The following is a 13,140-nucleotide window of genomic DNA, read 5'->3' on the forward strand; positions in this document are numbered from 1 at the left end:
CCTCTTTTATTGGAAACCGCATTTAAGGCAAAATTTGGAACAAATCATTTGATTGTGCCCGCTGACGCGCTGCCTCAGCACTGCGCTGAGTCAACACCCGAAGGCATCTTCCCCTCATCTGCAAACAGCTGTAAAGAAAAAGGCCACTTCTGTTTGATTCCTTAACAATTAGGAGCGAAATAATCTGAATTTCAATCAGCTCCCAGTAACACAACCTCCTGTGTTCTGTACTGTTCTCAGGAGTTTTAAGACATTCATTCTCTAAGATGTACCTGCCCAAACCCCACGCACCCCAGACAGAGCCAATGACTGAAAATGAAAAATATTTGTGTCCAAACAGCACAGCAGGCAACCCATGCCAAATCTTCATTCAAAACAGCCCTACAATGTATGCGTGACAAACCCAGGATCCGTCATAAATCACTGTTATCCTAAGTTATCTCCCATTTTTCTTCTAACTGATGTTGTTTAGATTTTATCATCAGCCAATTAGAATAATTACATGCAGGCTTGCTGCAGCAGATAACTCCAAACCCATAATAAATCTAAAGGCATTTGCAGAGAGTTACCCATTCAACGAAACCCACATTTAAACTTCACTATGTAAGCAACTTAAACATCCTTTTTCAGCCCATAAAGGCTCTTCAGACTTGCAGTGCTATTTATATTGCTTGTTTCAGCCGAATTTGGCAACATAAGGGTCTATAATCTCACACACCCTTCTCTGGCCGACTCGGATTCTGGTATGCAGTGAAACACAGGCTCCTCACAGCACAAACTCCTTCAAGTCAGTGTGAGGGAATTTAATGCCCCATTCCCCTAAGATCTTTAGGAAAATACCAGCCCAACCCTACACCAGTAACATTCCTGGATCTATTAATTGCCAGTGATTAATGAATCTCACAGAGACAGAAAAATAACTACTGAAGACTCAAAAGAAGTCAACATTTTTCTCCTTGGCTATGTACCTTAAAAGCAGCCACAAGGCTACAAGTAGTCACGCATCAAAATACGCTTTAAGCCTTAACAGCACCTCAAAAACTCATGGTATTCTTAGGAGTTACCATTGCCAGCACCAAGCTCTGGTGGTTTTCTTACACATGAGAAAACCCCACCTGAACACCAGGATGTACTGGAGGTTATCTCCTTAAATCTAAGCGGCACCCATGTGGTGTAATTCCACCATCAATACACTCTGCAAGGAAAACTCTTCAACCTTGACACCAGTCTGCACACCTCCTAAAGGAAATCCCAACCTTTTCTCTCATTAACTCCAACAATTAGCATGGTGTTTCTGGGGGTTGATTTAGGCCGTTCAATCTCCAAGGCCAAAACACCATCACCTTCTTTCACGGGAGGAGCAGCCTGAAATGCTGCGATGCTGAGGTGCCCGACTGAACCGTACGGCGCTTGGTTTCTACATTTTTCAGTTCTTAGCAAGCTAATGTGTTTCAGAGACTGGTAAGATCACACCACCACCAAATCCAACTCCGTATGTTTTATTTCAGCCACAAAAACCAGAAGAATCACTTACCTGGGTCTCGACTGCTGTACGGCCACCCTGAGGCAGGTAAAAAAGAGGGCATCGGAGAGCTCGCCCTGCTGTCATCCTCCACTTGCTGGGTGATGTGCCGCACAGTTTCTTTATTTTTCCGGTTCTTCCTGCGCCCAGAGGGCTGCCAGCCGTCCCCCACTCCTTGCTCCGAGAACACGCTCTGTATTGCACTATCCTTGGCCGAATGCAGTTCACCCCCTCCATAATGCGACGGTGAAACCTGCTCCTCTTTGATCCGTAAAGACCCATAGCCCATGTCACTAGACCAAAGAGACTGGGATGAAATGTCTTCGTGGCTGTCCGTTTTTGGTTCCTGATCCTCTTTGCCGTAACTACTCCCTCCTTCGTGGCAGCTGGCAATGGCCGAGTCTCCAGAGGAGTTTGCCGGGCTCGTCCGCCGAGCTAACCAAGGGGATATACTCCTGCCAGCCACCACCGCCGAAATCAGAGCATCCGTGCTGCTGCTGGAAGGGGCTCCAAGCTCGTAATCCACGAGGTCGTCCGAGGCATCCGACTTGATGCTTATGTCCAGAGCCGCCTTGATGAAATTGTGACAGGCCTGCACGATGTCCGTCATCTGCAGGTAGCTGGCGGCTGACATCACCTCGATGACGTTCCGGCTGGTCAGCGCTAGGTGTGCGGAGTACATGAAGTCAATGATTGCTTTGAAGCCCTGCGCCGTGACAATGTCCAAGTGGGTGACCGTGGCCTGGTCGGAGGTTTTCTGCACCTGGCAGTAGAGGGTTTTGAAGTAGCGACTACTCCCAAGCAGGACGTTTTTGTGAGCCTTAAATATCTTCCCTTCCACGATAATGCAAACGTCGCAGAGGATGCCGTGCTGTCGCTGTTCGTTAAGCTCCCGCAGCAGGTGACGGTAGTGGGAAGCAATCTCCATATCTTCCTTTCGGTTATTCATTTGGAAATCTTTGTGTTTCCTCTTCCACAAGTCCTGTGTGGGGAAGGAGATGACAGTATTACAAAATCCAGTACGGGCTGTGTTTTACGAAGAGACAACCCCCAAATTAAGTAACAGTTTCATCTTGAAGCAACGCCACAAAACACAACTCCCGCCTGGAAACGCCACGCATCCGTTACACAACGCACCTTGTTTTTACCAGACTTCCAATGATTTATGTTAAAAGGGACTCGATTTGAAACTCAATCCTCCAATGCCTCATAACATTTCTTTCAATCGCTACAGACTTGTAAGAAAACCTGGCTGAGGTTATCTGGGGAACGCAGCTGTCGGTTTTTGCTGTTTGGGTACAGGAAAGTTTGGTTTCGAAAGAGGTCCTACGCTTGAAACCACGCTGGTAGAGACCAAACTAAAGTAACACCATTGCCTCAAGGGACTGAGCAGGAATAGCCAAAATCCTCCAGCAGCAAAAGCCAATTGACACCAGCTATTTCCCTTGCTATATTGCCGCTGAGGGACTCTAAATACCCTTTTCAAGTCAGAAAAGCAATTGGCAAATCCAAGACCGCAGGTCTCAAAATCTGAAGTCCCCACCCAAACGAAACCAGCAATAGACCGGCACTATGAAATCAATGTTAGTTGAAGCTTAACTGCTCACAAGCACAAGATTTTTGTCACTGTGCAATAAAGGATGTTATTTTCGTGGCTTTCCTTCTCCAAGTTTACCTCACAACCACCCTGAGATATCAGGTAGAGAAATTCTAACAAACACTCAAAACATTCGTTTTTAGAAATGATGCTTATGAGCAAAATAACAAAGCATCCATCGAGCCAAGAATTCACAGGACTTTTGATCACCTTTCATCAAACTTGACAGTATTATCCAAAATAAAAGGCTGGTTAGTGCCAGCAGCACGGCAGAGACCCAGATCTTATGAGTTATGCTCCAAATTACCCTCCTCTTACACCCCAAAAGAGAAAGAAAGGTCTTAAATGTGGACATGTTGACAGTGGCATAAATATTCTCAGATATTGATTAAAAAATAGAATAGATACGTGGGTCCACACGTCCCAATACAAATATAAAAACGGTATGTGCTGACGAGACCAAATTCTGAGGATAATTGTGGGCAGGCACAGACATCAGAAGCCTGGATTTACGCTTGTGGCGGTTGCTGATAAAACCAAAATCGCTGTATTTCTGAGCTCTTACGGTCCTGAAGGGAAATAGAAGCAGTGTCAGTAAGGAGGCTGACGGAGCTGGAAGCGACTTTGTGATACCCATCGAGTTCAGACTCAAACCCAGTCCTAGGACAGCCACAATTCAGGAAATTTCCTGACACACAGGTGGGCTTCTTGTGCAGTGGAATTTGGAGCCGTAAAACCTCTGCCCCGTTATTATCATAATCATTATTATTGTTGTTTTTGTTGTTGATGATGATGATGTCGTCACACAGTATGACAGTTTAGCCATCACTACTGGTTAGAATAAACCTCTCAGCCCACAGAAGATATGAGATACAGGACCTCTCTTCTGGGCAGCCACCTGAGGAGTCACAAGTCCAAACTACACAGAATTGCCTGCACGGGCTCCTCCAGCTCTGCAGACTGGAGCTGTCTCTTCGCAGTGTCAGAAATGGCAATTTTCAAGCCCAGCTGGTTCCTGCTCATTGGGAAGCATTCGGTTCCCTCAAGAGAGGAAGGACCATCCTCCTTCCTGCCACACAAACTGGCTGCGCTGGTGTGCATCTATTTCAAACCCATTCAGAATTAAGCACAGAACACACAAAGAAAATGATGTCTTTTTTCAATTTGAACTGGAAGAGGTCAATGATATTGTAGCTCTACACCACCTGAATGATGCCACATCTACCACAGAAATCTGCCTGAAGACCTCAAATCAAGTTGTGACACGGAAGCCGCCTCCATCTCAAATAAATACATGAAATAAAGAAATAAAAATCAAGCCGAGAATGAGTCAGGGAGTGAACAAAAACTAAAACAAACTGATTTTTCAGGTGTTTGGCCTGAAAAGGTCATGTTAGAAGCAGCCAGCACAGCAGCTCTCTAACCCCACGGCTCCCCAACATCTTCACACTGGAGAGAGCCACCTCTTAAGGCAGAATGACAGGTCAGTGTTGTCTTTCTTCCAGAAACCACCACCGTATCTACTTTTAGGAACTGAAGAGTCAGCTCAGTCCCCTCAGGAAATATGCACTGCCACACAGGATCAAGTGAGTTGTCCATCACCCATCCCGTCTTCAACAGCTGCCGTATCCACACAATTCGGAGGAAGACGCGAGAAAACCTCACAGCACACAATCGCGAAGCGATCAGAAGGTTTCAGATACAGCATTTCCTTTCCTGTTCCTTCACGGGTATCAAAACCCCTATTCCAAAACATCACCTCACTGGAGCTGGGGGGGAGAAGTTTCCTGCAAGGATCATTTTCTCTTCCTCCATTTAATACACTTGATGGTATTTGTCAGTGTCTTCACCTGCTTTTGTGAGTTTACGCAACAAAGCTTTTCTTGAATGCTTTTCACCTGAAAATTACACCAATTTCTTGGGATTTTATTTCTTCACTATTTTTAGTATTTCCTATTTAGTATTTCCTATTTAAGCGGCTGAGGGATTAGTATATTTAGTATTTTAATATTTTTACTATTTCAAGGGAGTGGAGCATCTCCCTTCTGAGGAGCGGCTGAGGGAGCTGGGGCTCTTTAGTTTGCAGAAGAGGAGACTGAGGGGAGACCTCATTCATGTCTATAAATATTTAAAGGGTGAGTGTCACGAGGATGGAGCCAGGCTCTTCTCGGTGACAAACAATGATAGGACAAGGGGTAACGGACACAAACTGGAACACAGGAGGTTCCACTTCAATTGGAGAAGAAACTTCTTCTCAGTGAGGGTGACAGAGCCCTGGCCCAGGCTGCCCAGAGAGGTTGTGGAGTCTCCTTCTCTGCAGACATTCAAAACCCGCCTGGACGCCTTCCTGTGCAACCTCATCTGGGTGTTCCTGCTCCGGCAGGGGGATTGGACTGGATGAGCTTTGGAGGTCCCTTCCAATCCCTAACAGTCTGGGATTCTGGGATTCTGTGATATGTTTATCCAGCTTAGTTCAGTGGGTCAGGTTCCCCCAGTCTATTTTAGATACACCTTGTCCTTTAAGATGTCTACGCCGAAAACCAGATGAAAATATTTCTCTCCTGCTACCTTTAGTTTAAGACTGGACCCATTTGAGGTTCGGCCATTGCCTCACCTGGAGCTTCTCATGGATGAAGCCTCTTCATGCAGTGGCTTTTCTCTGACTTCACTCCTTATCAAGGGATTTTTACTAAACACACACACAAAAATACCTATACAAGATCCCTTACTGGCCTCCCTCCACTCACCAAGCCCTTGACAGAAGGCGCCCTCCATAACCTCTTCCAAACCTGAAATTATTCTTGTAGATGTCTTGATTTTCCTCTGTCCGCAGGTCTGGTACCTTATGTACCTCGTTCCACATTCAGCACTATTGTACCTTTTAAATGAGAGGTCTTTGGGGGAAAAAATTAAATATGCCTCAAATTCCGAGGAATTAATTAGTTTTCCGTCTACCCGTGTCAAACCAGAACATCCGTTTAATGTCAAGGATCGCTAGGGAATTAATCCAAGTTAAATTTAAGGCAATTTGCTAGTAGTTAAAAATTCAGGAAGCTTCAAAACCCCGTGCTCTTGTTTTCTAACGTGACATGCTGGTTTGTGGCTTGCTGCTGGTTGGGTTTTTTTCCCCCTTTCCCTGGTAACGATATTTATCTCCACTCAGAAGATGCTGTGGAAAGATTTCTTTAGAAAAGTGGAAGCGTGGTAAAGAGGGAATAAACCACTGAGACTTTTCAGAAACAGACCTCGATGGTCTGTGATATATTTTTGGGTTTATCTCAGGTCTTTTTAAGACACCAAAGGATTTCAGAGTTGAGCACCTACCAAAATCCTTCAGGCCTGGCCCTGCGACGACAGCACATGGCCACAGCACAGCTTTCCAAGAAGCCAATGAACCGTGAAAGCTCATCTGTAGATTTTCCACCAAATAATTTGTAGCAGATCCGGCTTTCTCCATAAGTCAATTTGCAGATAGGGCAGTAATTCAGGTCTATTACTTTTCCACAAATAATTAAACCAATCGTCCCCTAAACAAACAACGCTTGCGTGTAACAGCAAAACGAACAACGGACTCGAGCAGGTTGAACCATCACTTTCATGCAAACTTCTATCAAGACACAGCTTTTTATTTCTGATGTTGTCAAAAACCTGGTCTTAAAGGAGGCATTAATAATTTACACAATCTTTAACCCCAGCCAGAGTGAACCCGGTTCGACAAATACAGCACCTATGGTGTTTATTTTGCACTATCAGTGCAGTTGTTTGAACATGAAAACATCACCTGATAAGAGTCTAAATAAACAGAGTTTTCACCTAACGCTGGAAAGGTTTTAAAGAGAGTAAACCAGTAACAGTAACCCCTCAGCGTACGCACCCATAAAATTAAGGGGCACAAATCTGTTGCCTTGAAAACCGAGTGCTTTATTTGAATTTTGACAAAAAGCCCCAGTCAAGGAACGGAGCACGCAGATGAAAGCCTCTGCAGCGCAGTCCCCTGGGAAATAGCGGGGACAAAAACTTCACTCAGAAGGGAAACAGGAAAAAAGGGGGGAAAAAAAAAACCCAAGGGCTGGAGGGGTTTTTTGGGTTTTCGTTATTGGTAGGGTTTTTGTTTGACTGTTTGCTTTTTGTTCTCTCAGAATATAAGCAAAGCAAGAATCTGAATTACACGACATGTAGCTGGTTACGATTTTCTAAGCGTGCTTCTACGTGTAAAACTAAGGACACCGGTTATGAGGATCAAAATATTCACCAGTCACTCTACGCTCCCCAGGGAAAACGGACCAACTGGAATTTAACCAAAAATGTGTTGTTTCCTCCCTCCTCTCCCTTCGGAGAAAAGTCAAACCAGATTAAGGAAGAACTCAAATTCCCTCCAATAGTTTATTATACACAAAAAAAAAACAACAAACACGCCCCACTTCTCCTGCTTCCCCTGTGTCCTGTCCATGTCTCCACTCCCAAGACATTCCAACATATTTTAAATTCCTCTACTAAGGAGCTGTGTAAGGTGAGATTGGGCTTGAAATGTCTCCTTGCACAACAAGAGTCTCACTTTTAGCCAATGAGAGACAACAGAAATGCACAGGATTCCTCCTACCCATGTGCTGAGAACAAAAATCCCCAATGTAACCTTAGCAACCGAAAAGGACAGCACCTGTACTTATGCTCCTCAATAAGAGAAAGAGACCTGGGATATTAATGGATGAAAACTCCCTGCAAAGATACCACTCGTAAGATTTACAAGTATCAACCTCCACAAGTTTGTTCTCATAAATGTCTTTGAAGAAGGGAACACAATTCCAGAAGAATTTTAACTCCTGATGCTACATACCCCAAAATTATACACGTCTATTCGGCTCTGTTCAAAGCAGAAGCAAGTAGCAGCTTAGGAAAATGAGCAGCTGCCAAAAAAGAAAGTTTTCTCTCCAATTCTGATTCATGAAACTGCTCTTTCGTTGTCTGAGCTGGTCACTCCAACCACAACACTGAATCCAAAGAGAAAGCGGCAGCTGTTTGTAAACAGCCCAGACCAGACCCTTGGGCCAAAGAGGTTACTCACAGCTCATGGTTTCGTGAAAACAACCACACACCACTTTTCCCTTATGGCTGGGGATGAAGATGTTTAATTGCAGCCCAACAGTGCACGTTCACCCTTACGGGTTAGGAGCCACAGGAAGGAAATAGAAGTTTTGTCATTCCATTTGAGAAATGCTACAGAATTACAGAAAAGGCAAGGATTTGGGAGGCAAATGACTTTCAGTGAATTTAAGGAAAAATACCAGTTATATTTTATTATCAAACTTGAGAGGCCAATGCACGGCAAAGAAATCACGTGCTTGAACTGCTCAGGGCAGGCAAAGAGACTTCAACTCCCCATCAGTTCAGGCTCAATTTAGCCAGGAAATACATTTAAAACCATATTAACAGTTTTCAATTACCTCTACAATGAAAATACATAGATCTGAATGCAATTAGGAGTTCAAAGAAGGCCAACTTCAGCAAAAAGAATACAGACATGCAAAATAGTACACATTTCTAGGCATTCACAGCATCAAAGCTTTGTCTCCACAACGCAAACACGCACCACAAGCAACTCAAATAAACAGAACTGAAAATAACAGGGAGCTATCATTAAACATTTCACTCTAATCCAAAACTAAACCAGCGGCTGATTTGACCCATCAAACCATCTGCCCCATCACCACCTACAACTGCCTCAAGGGAGGTTGTGGAGAGGTGGGTGCTGGGCTCTTCTCCCAGGTGATGGGGGATAGAACAAGGGGAAACGGCACCAAGCTGTGCCAAGGGAGCTTCAGGTCAGAGATAAGGAGGAAGTTCTTTACTGAGAGGGTCGTCAGAAGCTGGAACAGGCTGCCCAGGGAGGTGGTGGAGTCACCATCCCTGGATGTGTTTAAAGAGCGGGTAGATGAGGTACTTAGGGATATGGTTTAGGGGGTAGCCAGGAACGGTTGGACGTGATGATCTCAGAGGGCTTTTCCAACTGTGATACCTGAAGTTATGGAGTCAGCTATAGTGTGCAGAAGCTGGACACTACAAAAGTGCAACCAAGAGAGAAGATTTCTGAAGGTATCTTAGAAAAATTCATTTATTAACCTTCATTACCTCTGACAGCACATAAGGAATTTCAAGAGGAAACCAGCTCTGAAAATGAAAGCTAAGGGAAAATTGTCAGCTACAGTTTGGATAGAGGGCAATCAGAAGTTAGAATTGGAAATGTAGAAACTGTAAATTTAAAAATAGGAGGTGGGGGAATAAAAAGAGCAGAGATTAGCATTGTGCTATAGTGTTCCTGAAGTAATAAGCAGTGAAAAGATTTTTAGTGGTTTTGTTCGAGAAAGCATAAAAACTTTAATGTTAATATCCAAGCCGATTCCCTTACCAGTAACAAACTGGGTTCCAGGTCTGGTGTCTCTCCTACAACAGCTGAGGACATCAACAGCCCCAGGGCAGCACAGGGAGTGCACTGGTGTGCGGCCTTTGACAGCGCCGCTGGGAGCTCTTCTTGGAGAAAGACGGGACTGTGGCGAAAAACCAAGACCAAGAGAAGTTATTAGCATTAAATTACAAGATTACTGAACAACAATGTACGTTTTCAAGTCCTTTCTGACCTATTCAACTCCAAAAAATGTTAACTCAAAGCGTATCAATTGCAGGTAATCAAAGCCTTGGTACCTTTCTGCAACAATATCAGCAAAAGTTACTTCTTAAAGGATGGGAAAGAAAAAAAAAGTCTTATTTTAGATACTAAAACTTCAAAGGGATCCTTGAAACAACAGTGCTTCCTGTTTGGTAGCTTTTCAAAACATTCTCACTTTAATGACTTTTTAAAGAGACGGTTGTGGCCTGAAGGGCACTAATTCACCTTAAGTGACCCAACCAACACCGAGGTGAAAAAGCTACCAGTGCAACTCCTGGGGAAAAAAAATCAGGTTTGCAATGGAATAGTCAAGAGAATTTCCTCTTGAAACACTTCATGGCTGGTTCCACTGGCTGGTGTCGTTCTAGGTTGAGAGACTAAACAATCCTCAGATTTTGAAAACTGTGAGTAAAATACACATCCTTAGGTAGAGTAAGGCACCTTTCACAGACTTCTCTGAGAAAATATTAACGTTTATGGTTACAAGAATAAGAATTGTTCGTCTACACAAAGGTTTTTTGCCTGTGAGGATGCATCCGCTATAACTGTCACCTTGTACACCTGCTTTTCTTATATAAAACAGACTTTCTTTTCTTCAGAATAGCATATTCACCACAACTGCAACATTTAACTAAAACTTCTGATTACATTTTATTAAAAACTATTGAAAAGTATATAAAAAATTTTATTAAAAAAATATTCTTATCTCTATACTATTTAAAGCTATATTCTGTTAGTCATCACAGCAAAGTATCTGCCATATATTCCTGGCCATATATTTCAGACACCTTCAATACACAGACCAGCTCTCTTAGGGAAAATCAGGTGTAAATCAATACTGCTGATTTCAAGACCCAGCTTCTGCAGTAACAGATTGTGAAAGGAAACATCAGACAACAAATACGAAGAAAGCTTTTCCCTTACAACCTAATGTCATTGTAAACGGTGAAATAATGTATCTAATAAACAAATGAAGTCATGTAAGGAAAATCCAGTCCTTCTTACGGCAACAAGCAGAACTGTGAAAGTCCTGAAAACAAATATGACCCAACTGAAGCAAATACAGAATCAGAATCACACAGAATCACAGAATGGCTCGGTTGGAAAAGCCCTCTGAGATCATCACGTCCAACCGCTCCTGTCTACCCCCTAAACCATATCCCTAAGTACCTCATCTACCCGCTCTTTAAACACATCCAGGGATGGTGACTCCACCACCTCCCTGGGCAGCCTGTGCCAGCTTCTGACGACCCTCTCAGTCAAGAACTTCCTCCTTATCTCTGACCTGAACCTCCCTTGGCACAGCTTGGTGCCGTTTCCCCTTGTTCTATCCCCATCACCTGGGAGAAGAGACCAGCACCCACCTCTCCACAACCTCCCTTGAGGCAGTTGGAGGTGGTGATGAGGTCTCCCCTCAGCCTTCTCTTCTCCAGGCTAAACAAGCCCAGTTCCCTCAGCCACTCCTCATCAGGCTTGTTCTCCAGAGCCCTCCCCATCCTTGTGGCTCTGCTCTGAACACCATTGACTTTGTTCTCAATTTCTATTTCAAGTCTTCTTGCCAAGTCTTGCCTTTCTCTAATTCTGATTGCTTCTCCATAGCAATTGTTTTGGCTTGCTCTCTTTAGTGTTATTTAGACAGTTAAAAACAAAATAAAGTGGGGGAGTGAGGGAGCCAGACCAAAACAGACACGTGGGAAGTTACTTTGTTAGCAAAGTGCAAAAGTAATGTGAACTTACACATAGTCTTAGGACTGGTACTGTTAAGACCCATTTCCACCTCGTGACAGTGTCAGCTCCAGCTACTCTTTCTCCTTCCCTTATCACATGACAAAAATATCTCTAAATGCTGAGAACTCACCAATATTTGAAAGTGTTTTCTGTCAGCGAAAATAAGCGTCACGATGTTTCACAGCTGGACAGCGCATGATTCAATGGACAGAGGAGAATGGACTCTGGTAACAAGCTCCAAAAGGTTCATCAGATGTCCTGTGTTTGGGAATGGAAAGCAGAGCAGGCAAAAATTAAAATCTAAACTTTAACTTAAAATAAAAACCTTCAGTGTCACAGAATTACAAGCAACAGTTCAATTAACTGCACGTTTACGACACTGTTTGCCATTTCAAACAAGAAATATTCTGATATAAAGGAAATGTATTCTGACAAATAGGAACAATTATTTAGCTCTTATGCTAAGTTAAAGAGTTTAACATTCAAATTTTAAGACTATTAGCAACTTCTGACTGCACAACAGAAGTGCTTTGAAGAAGTCACCGTAAAAAACCCAATATTTTATATGAGAATTTAAACCAATGTTAACAACACTGTTCTAGTAAACAGTACAAAGCTCCAGTTACTGTTTCTGCAACACTCGCCATCCACACACTTCAAATGGGGTTAGCAACCTCTAACCTCACAGCTACAGCGATTCCTCTCCAACCCAAAAGATTCGCCCGAGGTTACACAAAAATTACAGCACACTTTATACAAAAGTAAGGTATTTGGGTTCTGTTCCCACCCAACCCAACGGAATCGCAGCCTTGGAGAGCCAGTGTCACCCTCGAGTTAAAGAGCAGCGTGCACAAGAGTACGAAGCAAAGCTGTTGGTTCCTCTCAGAAAATAATTAAAAATTGTGAAAAAGAGAACCCAGAAAGATACAGAACAAGATCTTATTTTCCATGCCTGTAAGAGCTGTGCAGCCCAAACCACGATATTGCAGCTGGTAACAACTTGCTCACGCACAGGACGCACCTTTCCAGCAGGGCACTAGGTGGGAGCTCTGGTTCAAAACGCTTACTTGCACTAACACTTCACTGCATTTCCTCTGCATTTCACTTACTCATTTCCCATCACTTCCACCTCTGGTTTTGATCTCCATTCTCTCTCTCATCTGGTCGCGCCAAGAGGAGAACGGATCCAACACCACCCATGCCATTGACCTTGCAGGATACGGAAGGGCTAGCCAGCACTTAAAAGCAAGTATCATACAGGGTATCAGGCTTGAAAATATCAGAAACAGAAGAATTTAGGTACAAATACATCTGCTACTCTAGCAGTGAAGACTGAAAAACAACCTGGAAAATCCAAATGCTAACATGACACTGACCTGCCCAAGTGCCATTAACTCCTACGAAATCTTAAGCTCCCACTTCAAAGAGTCACGAAAGAAATCAAAGCAAAATCTATTAGCTAAAACCAAAAGAAAAAGCACCTTAAAAAAAACAGGATTCAGGAACCAGAAGTATTTCACAGTGGGATTTGCCCTGAAGAAAGGTTCCCCCAAAACTTTCTCATTGGGTTTTGGCTTTTAAACTAGGGGATCTTTGCTAAAGTTCCCAAACTCGATGAGCAAAAAGGGAGGG

At 43.5% G+C, this 13,140-nt stretch overlaps 1 protein-coding gene across 1 annotated transcript; it reads right to left on the reverse strand.

The window, feature by feature from the left end:
• Window positions 1-1,534: 1,534 nt before the first annotated feature.
• On the reverse strand, window positions 1,535-9,576 carry ZBTB46 (zinc finger and BTB domain containing 46; the record flags this gene model as incomplete). The annotated part of the gene is made up of 2 exons (XM_010179087.1): window positions 9,523-9,576; window positions 1,535-2,504 (listed from the first exon to the last, which is right to left on the reverse strand). Coding segments are annotated over exons 1-2 (1,024 nt in total), but the record flags the coding sequence as incomplete, so codon positions are not given.
• Window positions 9,577-13,140: the final 3,564 nt, after the last annotated feature.

The sequence above is a fragment of the Mesitornis unicolor genome, unplaced genomic scaffold (genome assembly GCF_000695765.1).
Source record: "Mesitornis unicolor isolate BGI_N332 unplaced genomic scaffold, ASM69576v1 scaffold15322, whole genome shotgun sequence".
Classification (NCBI taxonomy): domain Eukaryota; kingdom Metazoa; phylum Chordata; class Aves; order Mesitornithiformes; family Mesitornithidae; genus Mesitornis; species Mesitornis unicolor.